Below are 11492 nucleotides of genomic sequence, written 5' to 3'. Positions count from 1 at the left end.
AAAACAAAGTGTACACATGCAGTCAGTCAGACAGGTTTGTTAAACAGTTCAGTCCTTCTCTCATTTCTAATAAGCTGAGATGGGATGGGAGGCTGTGGCGTAGTGGACTAGTACGTTGGTGTTTGGATCAGGGGAGCACGGGTTCAAACCCCACTGCAGTCAGCGTCTCGTTGTGTCCCTGGGAAAGACACTTCACCCCAAATTGCTCCTGTGGGGATTGTCCACAGTATAGAGTATGTAAGTCGCTTTGGATAAAAGCATCTAACATGTGATGATATGTAATCATCATGTGTTCCAGCACTCCGGTATCTGTTTGAGTGGTATACTGGTTTTTCTTGTTTACCCCTACTACTTCTTTCTGTTTGCAAACGAGTCACTGTTACTGAAACCCTCCCAACCTGCAGGACGAACGAAACACACCAGTGTTTACACAAAGAGTGTTTGCACATCCAGCCCACATGTGTTCTTTGTGAAGAAAGAGAGCTCTACCTGGTGGCAGGAGGCAGGGCTGTCTGAGAATATCATCTTTAAAAACTGTTTTGTGTGTGTGTATTGGAACATAATTTGTATTTGTGTGACTTTATTACACAAGATAATATAGTGGAAGCACAAAAGACACAGAAGGACGACTAGTTGGGAGAAAATTGGTAACTAGAGCTGAAGAACAACTAGGTATTTAACGTGGAGCTGCTCCAGTAGAATAGTTAATGCTCTCAATTCAAATAATGTGGTTGGACTGTGCATCTCCCAGCTAAAGTGTCTATGTAAATCTAAAAGGGAAAGGTAAAAACAATATGAAAATGGAGACTGCAGTTTCGGAATCCGTATTTTAAAGCAATACCACACTGTAACAAACAAAAAACACCCCATTACAAGTAAAAATACTGCATCAAATTGTACTTTTATTGTATTACATGTTCTGTGACAGCCTGCAGGTCCTCTCTGCGGCCCAGCAGCACAGTGGTTGAACTGTATCTCCTTTCTCTGACAGTGTAGTTGGCCCATGGCACACAAGCAAACAGAATACCCATTGTACTATATCTGCCCTCACAAACATCAGCAAACTGTGCCACCGTTACCTACAAGCCTCAAGACAACAGGGCCCTCATTCATTTTGAGTTTCCATCCTGCTATCTGCATGACCTTTGAGAGGGTTTTCACTGTGCAGTGCATTCCAGTGTGCCGTTATTATGAATGCCCTTCATGCATCACCTTGGAGAAGTGCTGAACACTTGAGGAGTCATGTAGCTAACACAATACTGATAATACATTAGATTATGAAAAGGAAAATGGTGTTACAAAGGCCAAATAATCCTAAATGAATTTAAAGTTGTGATTTAATAGTGTTTTTGTTTGTTTTCAGATTGTTAAAACTTGCAAATACAAAAAAATATGTTTGTCAGTGATTCCAAGCCCTTTTCATCACCCACCCTTTCCCCCCAAATTAAAGCAATGTCTACTCGGCGCCCTTTGTTGCTAAGTCATTGAGTTTCCTGTAATTACACCTGTAATTAATTACATTTAAAATATCATTATAGGCATTATAGATCCCAAGAAAAAGAGCCAATTAAAAACAAATCAGTAAAAGCAAAAACATGTATGTAGCAGAATGTTGTTTTATCTTAATTATAATCACTGTGGACCCTACTGCCTCCCAAATAAAAGAAAACAATATAATATATATTTCAATATAAGTAAAAAAGCATCATAAATAAGCCACGGTTATAAAAAGCCAATCAGTCCGAGAAATTACAGAATTGACTATCCTCAATGGTAGCTGCAGTCCGGACGTCAGTGTACATGAGAGTCAACTTCATGGTAACGAACACGGTTAAAAATAAAACACTCAGATCCGTACTTCAAGTTCAACACTTTATTTTGTGTTTTCTTCTTCAAATAGTAAAGTGAATAATCTCACTTTATAGTCTTTATATAAATAACATTTCAACAAATCACAATAAATGTTGCTATTTACAAAGTCACATCAAAAAAATAAATAAGGTTAAATTCAAAGTCTAAGTACATCTAATTAAGAGAAACAAAACTATGAAAAGCAATCAGGGTGCACCATGTCAAGTTCTGTAAAAGTGTTTAAAAACACATGCAAGGTTTCGACTGTTACACAATGGAAATAATGCAATTCAATCGGGCAACTATCTACAAAATGTGCACTCCCAATTCAAAGGGAAATATAAGGTGCCTGAATTGCACTGTGCAAAAGAGGTGTCTACTGTATATAGTCACCCATCCACTGACAATAAGCTGCCAGAACAACATGTCCTGCGTCACATATTAAGGCTGAGCCACTATTAACAAAAAAAGAATCCTTTACACAGCAATGAATTCAAGTCACCAGGTTTGACAAACAAAAAAAGATTGGTTAGGGTCACCCAAAAGCACCCCAGAACCCTGACTAACTATGAATGTGAGAGTAAAGCAATTCAATCATATCAGGCGCACACGAAGCTCGGGCCACATCTATCGCTGTCTGACCGCTGATGTTGGCGTGCTTCAGGTCGGAACGCGGTGCCAAGAACTCCACAACATCCCGGTGGCCTTCCTTAATGGCAATGTGGATGGGCAGGGCGCCCTTCATGTCAGGGACGTTTACCGAAGCACCGTACTCCACCAGAACCTGCAGAGTGTCCAGGAATCCTGTCCGGGCTGCATCATGGACGGGTGCTATCCCATGCTTGTCCTGGACGTTGGGATCTGCTCCTTTTTCCAAAAGCAAACTCGCAACCTTTGAGTTCCCCATCATCATCACCTGCAAGGGAAAGAGAGAAATTCAGCAGCTGTGGTTAAAGCGCTATTTGTAACATTAGATCCTCTCAAATACATTTTCATGTTAAGGACGTCCACAGAAATCACTACACCAGTATACATTTATCATTTAAGCCATGAAAGGAAATATCAACAGATCTGTTAAATATAACCCAGGGAGAATACATTCATAAAAACAGTAACTGTGTAAAGGGTTAATGACATTATAAAAAAATACAGATATCTTTTTCAGTCAGTTCTCACTTTTATTAACTTAATCTATTATTATGTATTAACTTAATTAGCTATTGCAAATATGTAATGTTTTGGTATTATTGGTTGGACGTAACATCTAGAGATCTGCATTATAGAGTGAATATTCTTCTCTATTTTGACATTTCGTGAACTGAACTTTTCAAAAGATGATACAAACAAATTATAAAGAGAACAATGCAGCAATACTATCGCTTTGCTCTTGATTGTATACATAGTATTTATTTAGTAAGTATTAGAAGCAACACTGCACCATAAAGAGCCTCAAAGACCAACGTTTAACAAAACTAATTGATTATAACACTCATTAAGGCCGATTGGTTGTATTGGACTACAATTAGTTCAAAGTGAAGTTAATAAAGTGGCAACTGAGCGTTTATCCTCTTGTTTGGTCAAAACGTAAAATGTTCCAGAAATAGCTAGAGTTAATCTTGTTTGTATGCGATGTCGGTGTTGCCCAAAATATAATTAATTAATGAATAATAATACATGACATTTATTTTAGCGCTTTACAACACATTATATTACATATATTAGACGTGTAATACATTGTATACTGTGGACAATACCCACACGAGCAATTTCGGGTGAAATGTGTTGCCCAAGCAAGGCTGAAGATCAGCGCAATAACCCAGTGCGTCACAGCCGCTTAAATATATTACCCAAATATCAAATCCCCCAGTACTCGGAATGGGGTATTATTTTTGAAGTGATATATATCGTATAACATAAAACAGGGTTTTAACTTAAATACACGGCACTTTAACTTATTCATAACAGGAAACTGTCCAAGATAACCATATTAGGCTACTGTTATCTCAAGAGGAAAGGAGAGGGACATTTAACCGAAGAACCACCTGGACTGGACTAACGTTTTTCTACAGTATATGTATTCGTTTAGTCAATACCTCAATTAATAAGAAACCTTTATCAACACTCATAGGGCTTTGGTCCTCACCTGTAGCGCAGTCCTGCCAAATTCATTGAGATTATCAGGGTGCACTCTGCATTCCTCCAGGATCCTCCGCACCTCGCTCCGGTCTCCTTTGGCTGCCGCCGCCGTTAAAGCTTTACCGTCATCCATCTGATTTAGGACCATTATAGTCTGTCTTTCAGCCTGGTCAACAGGAGATGTACAACAATTAAAACGAAACTACAACCATGGGCTTCTTGTGGTGGTATTAATAAACGTAGAATGGACTGTAAATAGGTCAGGATTCAGGAAGGTAGACTTTGCTAGCTAGCTACTACAGCATCCGGCTAACGTAAGATTCAGTTCCCCGTTGACGCCATGTTATCCGACTGTACTAGCGTAATGTTACATCAGGTCGTTTCTACAAATCTTTCGTTTTAATAACACAGCTCTGAAAACATGTGTTAACAGCAGATACATACAAGTCACGTTCACTATATCTTACAAACAATTAGCAACCAGGCTAACCGCTAACACTAACAACAAGAGAACAAACCAGAGAGCGTTTACGCATACCTTGTTAGGTTCCTTAAGATCCAGAACGCCGAGATGATTTTCTATCCCGCAGTTTTTAAAGACCAGTACTTTTTAAATAAAATCCAAACAAGGACACTTTATCAACATTAGAAAATACATTTGCGCGCTGAGATCCACACAGCGGTGTATCAAGACTACAATTTACAAACATTGGAGTGGACATAGGCTGACCAATCATAGCTTGCCTAGAGGGTGTTGCTCTTCCAAATAGGGTAAAAGAGGCGGGAATACAACTCTGTTACTACATCATCACTGTGGTAACAGCAGCAGTCGACCAATCAGAGCTCGTTGCGAAGAAAGCGGTATACGTTGATATCTTCAAAGGCTGTTCATTCACATTTCTGACCTTAGGTTGTATTTCTCCAGAGACAAGTGTTGAAAAAAGGCGGGTACGTTTTGAATTTAGGCGGAATTTAGTTACTGTGATTGCACAAGGCATGTATAAAATGTGATGACAAAAACGATCCTTATGTGGTTGTAAACTCATGAAATAAACAAAAGGAGCATAACAAAAATACAAAGGCCAGTTGTAAAGATTCGTTTTAAAATGAATTATTTCATTAAGCATTTAAATAATGTGCAGTTGTCCCACAATAAAAACACATTAAAATCAAGCTGCACACAGATCATAAAACAAAATAGCTGACATTAAATTGAGCTGCTGAAATTCAAAAGACTCTTTCAGTCCAGTTAGAGTGATTATTCATGTTCTTCTGGCAGGCTTTACACATTAGTCCTCAGCTGGTAGTCTAAATGAAAAGAGAACAAATGTTAATGTTAAATTAAAGGAGATTGAACTTGTGCACCCATATCACATCATATATGTATATGTTCTGAAAACAGTAGGTCATTTGATTATAAATAAGAATAATTATACCTCCACTCTGTGTAATGTACCGGACCCATGGTAAAGCCTGATAACCACTTTTCTCAATGATCTTCATATACCGCACCTGGTAAAAGAGACACCAACATGTTGAGGCAAGAAACATTCAAGTGAATCAGCAATGTCAATTACATCTAGTTTGCTGAGCACACAATATCAGCCGTTCATGACCTGACTTGACTATCCACAGGCTGAAAACTGTAGACGCCCAATACAAATTGATCTGCTTACAGCTTTAAAATTGTCCATATTGATATTAAAAACATACATGAGGCTCTGATAGGTTTCAGATCCAGAAATGTGTTTTGCTTTTAAATGGACTCGATCTATTCTACCGCAAGCTCTATCTCTGGGATCATGTTTGACAATTAAAGGAGACATAGCATAAACACACACAAACCTGTATTCCTGAGACTGTGAAGTAGGGGATTTCAAATTTCACAGTAATGGGAGGCTTCCCTTCTAGCTCATTGTTCTCCACACTTGGCAGACCAAAATGAGCTCTCATTAGAAACTCTTTACCTCCCTGAATGGATAAATGGATGCACACCCAGACAAAATTGATTAAAAAGACATGAAGAAACATGGAAAGAATATGTACATGTAACAAACAAAGTTGTGAATTTCTTACGGGGAAAGACTTGATGGTCCACACCACCATGTTCTTCTCAGGCACGTATTTGGCTGTGCCTGTGCTGGTTTTGAACTTGGGGGAGTCAGCATCACTGGGGACGGGGACCCTCACCTCCACATTATTTGCCACAGACTGTTTTTTAAATTGTCCCTTTGCCTACATAAAAAACAAAGAACTGTTACTGTAAAGCTAATCCAATGCAATGGAAAATGAACTCAACTGAAACAAGTATGAGATAACCTATATTATTAACCAATTATTATTTGTCATGCTTTCAGTTTACTTGTTTTTAAAGCATATATCTCCAGTGAAACAATATATTTAAAAAAAAAAAAGTGTTATCTTGTTGCTAGTGTAGATAGACAATAAATGTGGCCAGTACCTTAACCATGATTTCCACTCGACTGTGAGAGAATTTCTCTATGACTGATTCAATCCATATCAGAGGCTTCACCTGTAAGGAGGAAGATTAGAGTTTCATCATACAACTTTACAATCAAAACAGTACTAATAATATTAATCAAAATAATATGACATGCATAGCACTATAAGGGTCAATAAGGCTTTCCTACAAAATATCCAAATTTGGATCAATAAAATAAATCTTATCTTAGATGTACTACTAGACTCATTTCTGCTCATGCTTATGGCCAAAGTTATTATAATAAGATATTTATTTGTTTCATTCAAAATAGTTTCTTATCTATATCCTTTGCAAATTACCATCTAAACAGACATGTATCTACAGGACTTCTGCTTTATAGCTTGTAAGAAATGCAATGTGTGAACCATTATGCGGCACATGTACATTTAATATTAAACATTTAAGGATGAATACATGGTGGTAATTATTTTTGTAATTAATTGGACTTACATGGGTATTGATGCGGTAAGACATGAGCTCAGACTCCCCGTCTGGAGGAATGAAGGAGATTGTTCGATCACTATCAAAGCGAGAGAGACGGACACACTGGTGGAACTTTACATCTTCCATCACCACTGTTTTTCCTTTGTCACCTGAACACAAAATAAAACAAGCAGTGGAATTACTTTAATGTACAACAGAGCTACAGATCTATCTAGAAGAATAGAGTAAAAGATAATAATGTTATGGCTGCAGACGTACGTCCGGTGAGAGCAAAGAGCACTCGGTCGTTGAGGCCCAGTCGCAGCTCAGGCATCCCAGAGAGCATGGTTTTCAGCTTGATGCTGCCCACAATGTCGCTGCTCATCACACTGCCATTGGCATTCACCTGAACAAACCATATAGAGTGGTGAATAAATATAGATACATAAATCATACCAATCCTATTTTAAGTGAGATAAAGCATTCTTTTTGAATGCTCAGAAAAAAACCAAGATATTGTGTCAAAGTAACATTGGTCAACTGCGGCTGTTCTAAAATGTGCTAAAAAAGTTTGACTTGAGGTCAAATGAAATAAATATAATTAAATTTGTTTTATTTATTATGAAAATGGGACTTAATCCAAGCAGATAATAAATAATATAGTTTAATTATACAAGGTTACATTGAAAGTCAAATGAACTTTGTTGTCTTCTTGTACTGTGACATAGAGACACTACTATACCTCCTCTACTATCACTGCTAATGATGGGGAAATCAGAGGCAGCAAATATCTGATGTTAAACAGCAAAATCCTCATCATAAAAACTAAAGAAAACACTACATCCTAATCCTGCTCTTGAATATATTTTTTACTTTAAAAGAAAATCTATGCAGTATTGGCTCCCACTTTGATAATAAAAATGTGCCTCACCTCTGTAAAAGTAATACAAGCAAAAATACAATGTAACCTTATTGTACCAGAATGATAAGAATGAGCCCTGCATCTTACCAGTACGTTGATGGACTCAATGACATCAATAAAGACCTCGTTCTTCTTGTATTTGATACCCTCTGACCTCCAGGAGACGGCGTTGGTGACGGTGGTCGGCACCTTGGACTTTGCCACCTCGAGCTTGGTACCTTCCTGAGTAATATATCTGCAAGGGAAGCAAAAAAAAAAGGTCTTGTGATTAATAACAGCACACTCTTATTAATGTAAACATGTTTTATATCTCTGTACAGAATGTAAGTATCTTGTGATGTCTCACTCCTGTAGGATCTTGCTGTCGGTAGTCTGAGGGAATCCAAAGTCCATAAGCTCATCCAGCAGCTCGTAGACAACCACAAAATTATCCTGAATGCTCTCCTCCTCCAGCTCTTTGAAGTACTCTGTGAACACCTGAATGATACACATAACACACATCAGCCTCATCAGTGTTGGCTTTGAGTAACTGCCAGCTTTTAGTTTACATTAGCACTCTCTCTAACTGCCCACTTTTACAGGCTCTTCACGCAAATAGATAGATAGATAGGTAGATAGATAGATAGATTAAGCAGTAGTGTACGTGTGACCAGGGTTGGGTTGTAACGGAATACATGTAACGGCGTTACGTAATCAGAATACAAAAATCAAGTAACTGTATTCAGCTCACGTTACATTTGAAAAACGAGTAATCTGATTACAGTTACTTTCGTAAACCTGAAGTGAATACATTTTGGATTACTTATTGGAATTATTGGTGGAAAGATTTCCTCACAACATTTAATATTCATTACTAAAGGTACAGCGGAATCATCACAGCGCACAAAACCTATTGCCGCCGCAGATGGACCAAAAAGGGGAGCGTTTGAAAAAAATGTGCGGGTCCGCTCAGTGAAACAATAACAACGAAACATGGAGGAACAAAAGTCTGCGTTTAAATTGTGTGTGTGTGTGTGTGTGTGTAGAGGTGTGTTGTTAAAACACATCAACCTGCGGTCGCTCTTCTGAAGGTAAACACATTGAAGGCGGTGCGTGAAAGGCGGTGCGTGAAAGGCGGTGCGTGAAAGGCACTGCGCGCTCGTCTTCTCAGAGGCTGAGTTAACCCTCCCGCTGTCTCCTGGTGCTGCAGAGATTTCATGAAGTGAAGTTTTCCTTCTATAAAACAGCTGCGGCAGCAGATACTGTGAGAGTCACGGACATGAATTCATAGATCAAGGCAGACTAGTGCACACACTCTCCTGTTTTGCCCATCCGGTGCTTAAACAAATATAGCTCCTGGCCGAAATGTCCTTAAAATGAAGTCCGAGTTCGACATTTTAATTCATGTCCTGCCAACACTGGCAGGACAGTGTGACTCACCTCGACAATTTTGTATAGAAAGGAGTACACAAGGGAGGCGTTGGAGTTCTTGTTAGTAGTGGCCACCACTGTGCACGATCAGGTCAAGGTGTATTCTACATATTACTGTTGATCACTGTTATTGCTTACTTCCATACATTTTAAGGATGTAATTCAATACTTGTGTCCCTTAAAGCTGACTAGACAGTTATTAATTGGATTTCTTCATAACTAATGGTTGCCAGAAATATTTAGGACATGGATACGGTAGAGGTTGCTGTGTTTGATCCACATGAAGTGGACGTTGCCGTGTGACAGAACAGGGCAGAGAAGCCCCTCTTCTTCCTGCTGCATGAGTAAAGGCAGGAAGTGGTCGATCTCCGCCATGTTCACATCACCTTTGTAGTTCCGACAAATCAACACCTGAGCGGGAAGAGAATATTGAAATTGTTGAGTAAAATCTTTTATCACAAATCACAGTTTTAATATTATTTATTCAGTACACTGATTAGCTGATTCTAGGTGTATATAGTAAAATAAGTAAGTCGTTTTTTTAAATTCCAGCATCTCTTTAGTAACAATGTTCAGTTTCTATTTCTCTAATGTGATGGTAAATTGAGTATGTTTGGGGTTAGTGGGACAAACCAAGTTACTTTGTGATATCATCAGAATAAACAATAAGGAAAATGAGCCCGAGATACACCTGATGTGGATTCTTCAGAGATTACGAGGCTAAAACAAAATTTTAATAAGATGCTGTTTATATGTTGTACCCGACTGAGATGCATTCAATATAAACATATTACACCGGCCCTAAGGCGTTGATGTACTGATTTAGAACAGTAGACAAAGCAAATATTAATTGGGAATGATTTATTTTGTCATCTACCCCTGTAAGTCTGCAGACCATATCTACGTTAAAAACAATGACCTACGATATTTTAATGGAAAGATAGGATCTCTAAGATAAGACGGATGCAAAACTGTTCAACCTTTACACCTGCTGAAGATCCAACAATATCATCCTACTGCAGCTTGCTTGGATTAAATGAAATGTAACATGTGTTTGTTTTACAGAGTAACACACCCTTTGGTCTCACACACAACACCCATGTGTGCTCCCATTTCTCAGTTACACTAACTTGTGTGTCATGTTACGTATTGTCATACTGATATTCTGTACACACTGTGAAGACCACTGAGACAAATGTAACATTTGTGATATTGGGCTATATAAATAAACATTGATTGATTGATTGATTGATTGATTGATTGATGTTACACTTCCTGTTTGAAGAGAAAGATGTGCACTGACAACACAACTATGGTGACACAAATGCTATGACTGAAGGCTACAGGTGCTGCGACACCATTGTTCACATTCACTGAAGTTATTTAAGGTAACAGTCTGCATTTTCTCTGACAGGCATGTATCCGGAAGTAAGCAGAAAGGCCAATGAATGATTGTGTCGCAGACTCTTGATTAATTTTTAACGAAGCAAGAGCCATTAATTTTAACAGTTAAAGCAACAGTTACACTTCCAGCTGAACAACTAAATAGTATAAATAAAAGTGCTGTGTTGTAATGTGTGCCGCTGAAAATGAGCAATTGTAAGTGTCTACAATCAACATTAATCTTACCTTGCCCTTCAGGTCCAGAACGAATATAGCAGAGGCAGACATCGTGTTTGTACCCAGAGAAGAGCAACACGACACAAAAAAAAAAGCACACAAACTCTGATTAAAGTTCAACTCGGGGTCTTCACTGTGTAAATGTTTGTCTTGCTATCCAGTCTAGAAACATTTATCAGCATGAAGTGATCGCGACTCCTGCGTTTCTCTTTCCTGAAAGTGCCGTGACGTCATGACATGCAGGTGAAACATTCACTAGCTCACCTGAGCAGAGGGACGGGGGAGGGGGGTATGCTGCTCCATTTAACCACTAGAGGGCGCCACATACACACAAATAATAGCAGGGGGGAAACCAGGGGAAAACGTGTGTGCTGACCTTATGACCTTTAGAATCATGTTGATTGATATGTCTGGTTGAAGAGGTACTCAGAGTGTTAATGTAGCCTATATAGGTATCAACATCAACAAATTAAACTGTAAAAAAAAATACTTACACTGCAGAACGTTCCAATAATATACAGCATTTTGCAGGTGGCAAAGGATGCGCTAATTTACTTTGTGTCAGGTAGATTGATGAAAAATTAGGCGTTTCACATACAAACAATTTGTCTTGGTGTTTGATGCAAA

At 38.5% G+C, this 11492-nt stretch overlaps 2 protein-coding genes across 2 annotated transcripts; both read right to left on the bottom strand.

Moving 5' to 3' along the window:
- Nucleotides 1–1888: 1888 nt before the first annotated feature.
- cdkn2d (cyclin-dependent kinase inhibitor 2D (p19, inhibits CDK4)) lies at nucleotides 1889–4966 on the bottom strand. Its single transcript, XM_034082545.1, has 3 exons — nucleotides 4526–4966; nucleotides 3995–4153; nucleotides 1889–2767 (listed from the first exon to the last, which is right to left on the bottom strand). The coding sequence occupies exons 2-3, from the start codon at nucleotides 4133–4135 to the stop codon at nucleotides 2414–2416; spliced, it is 495 nt and encodes a 164-aa protein (XP_033938436.1). The 5' UTR covers nucleotides 4136–4153; nucleotides 4526–4966; the 3' UTR covers nucleotides 1889–2413.
- A 103-nt stretch (nucleotides 4967–5069) lies between these two features.
- Nucleotides 5070–11102, bottom strand: ap1m2 (adaptor related protein complex 1 subunit mu 2). The gene is made up of 12 exons (XM_034082359.1): nucleotides 10875–11102; nucleotides 9500–9656; nucleotides 9255–9322; nucleotides 8182–8312; nucleotides 7923–8070; nucleotides 7193–7319; nucleotides 6941–7083; nucleotides 6449–6520; nucleotides 6064–6222; nucleotides 5833–5958; nucleotides 5424–5499; nucleotides 5070–5295 (listed from the first exon to the last, which is right to left on the bottom strand). The coding sequence occupies exons 1-12, from the start codon at nucleotides 10914–10916 to the stop codon at nucleotides 5270–5272; spliced, it is 1275 nt and encodes a 424-aa protein (XP_033938250.1). The 5' UTR covers nucleotides 10917–11102; the 3' UTR covers nucleotides 5070–5269.
- Between the last annotated feature and the right edge of the window lie 390 nt (nucleotides 11103–11492).

The sequence above is a fragment of the Pseudochaenichthys georgianus genome, chromosome 1 (genome assembly GCF_902827115.2).
Source record: "Pseudochaenichthys georgianus chromosome 1, fPseGeo1.2, whole genome shotgun sequence".
Classification (NCBI taxonomy): domain Eukaryota; kingdom Metazoa; phylum Chordata; class Actinopteri; order Perciformes; family Channichthyidae; genus Pseudochaenichthys; species Pseudochaenichthys georgianus.
This window is presented reverse-complemented; position numbering and strand designations above follow the sequence as displayed.

What these genes read in the sequence shown, in the direction of transcription:
- cdkn2d (XM_034082545.1), bottom strand. Translation starts at nt 4,135, where the DNA reads ATGGTCCTAAATCAGATGGATGACGGTAAAGCTTTAACGGCGGCGGCA. An exon ending in TTGGCAGGACTGCGCTACAG is followed by an intron (nt 2,768 to 3,994) that starts GTGAGGACCAAA and finishes TTTCCCTTGCAG; the next exon opens with GTGATGATGATGGGGAACTC.
- ap1m2 (XM_034082359.1), bottom strand. Translation starts at nt 10,916, where the DNA reads ATGTCTGCCTCTGCTATATTCGTTCTGGACCTGAAGGGCAAG. An exon ending in CAAACACAGCAACCTCTACC is followed by an intron (nt 9,323 to 9,499) that starts GTATCCATGTCC and finishes GATCGTGCACAG; the next exon opens with TGGTGGCCACTACTAACAAG. An exon ending in TCACAGTCTCAGGAATACAG is followed by an intron (nt 5,500 to 5,832) that starts GTTTGTGTGTGT and finishes CTCTTTTACCAG; the next exon opens with GTGCGGTATATGAAGATCAT.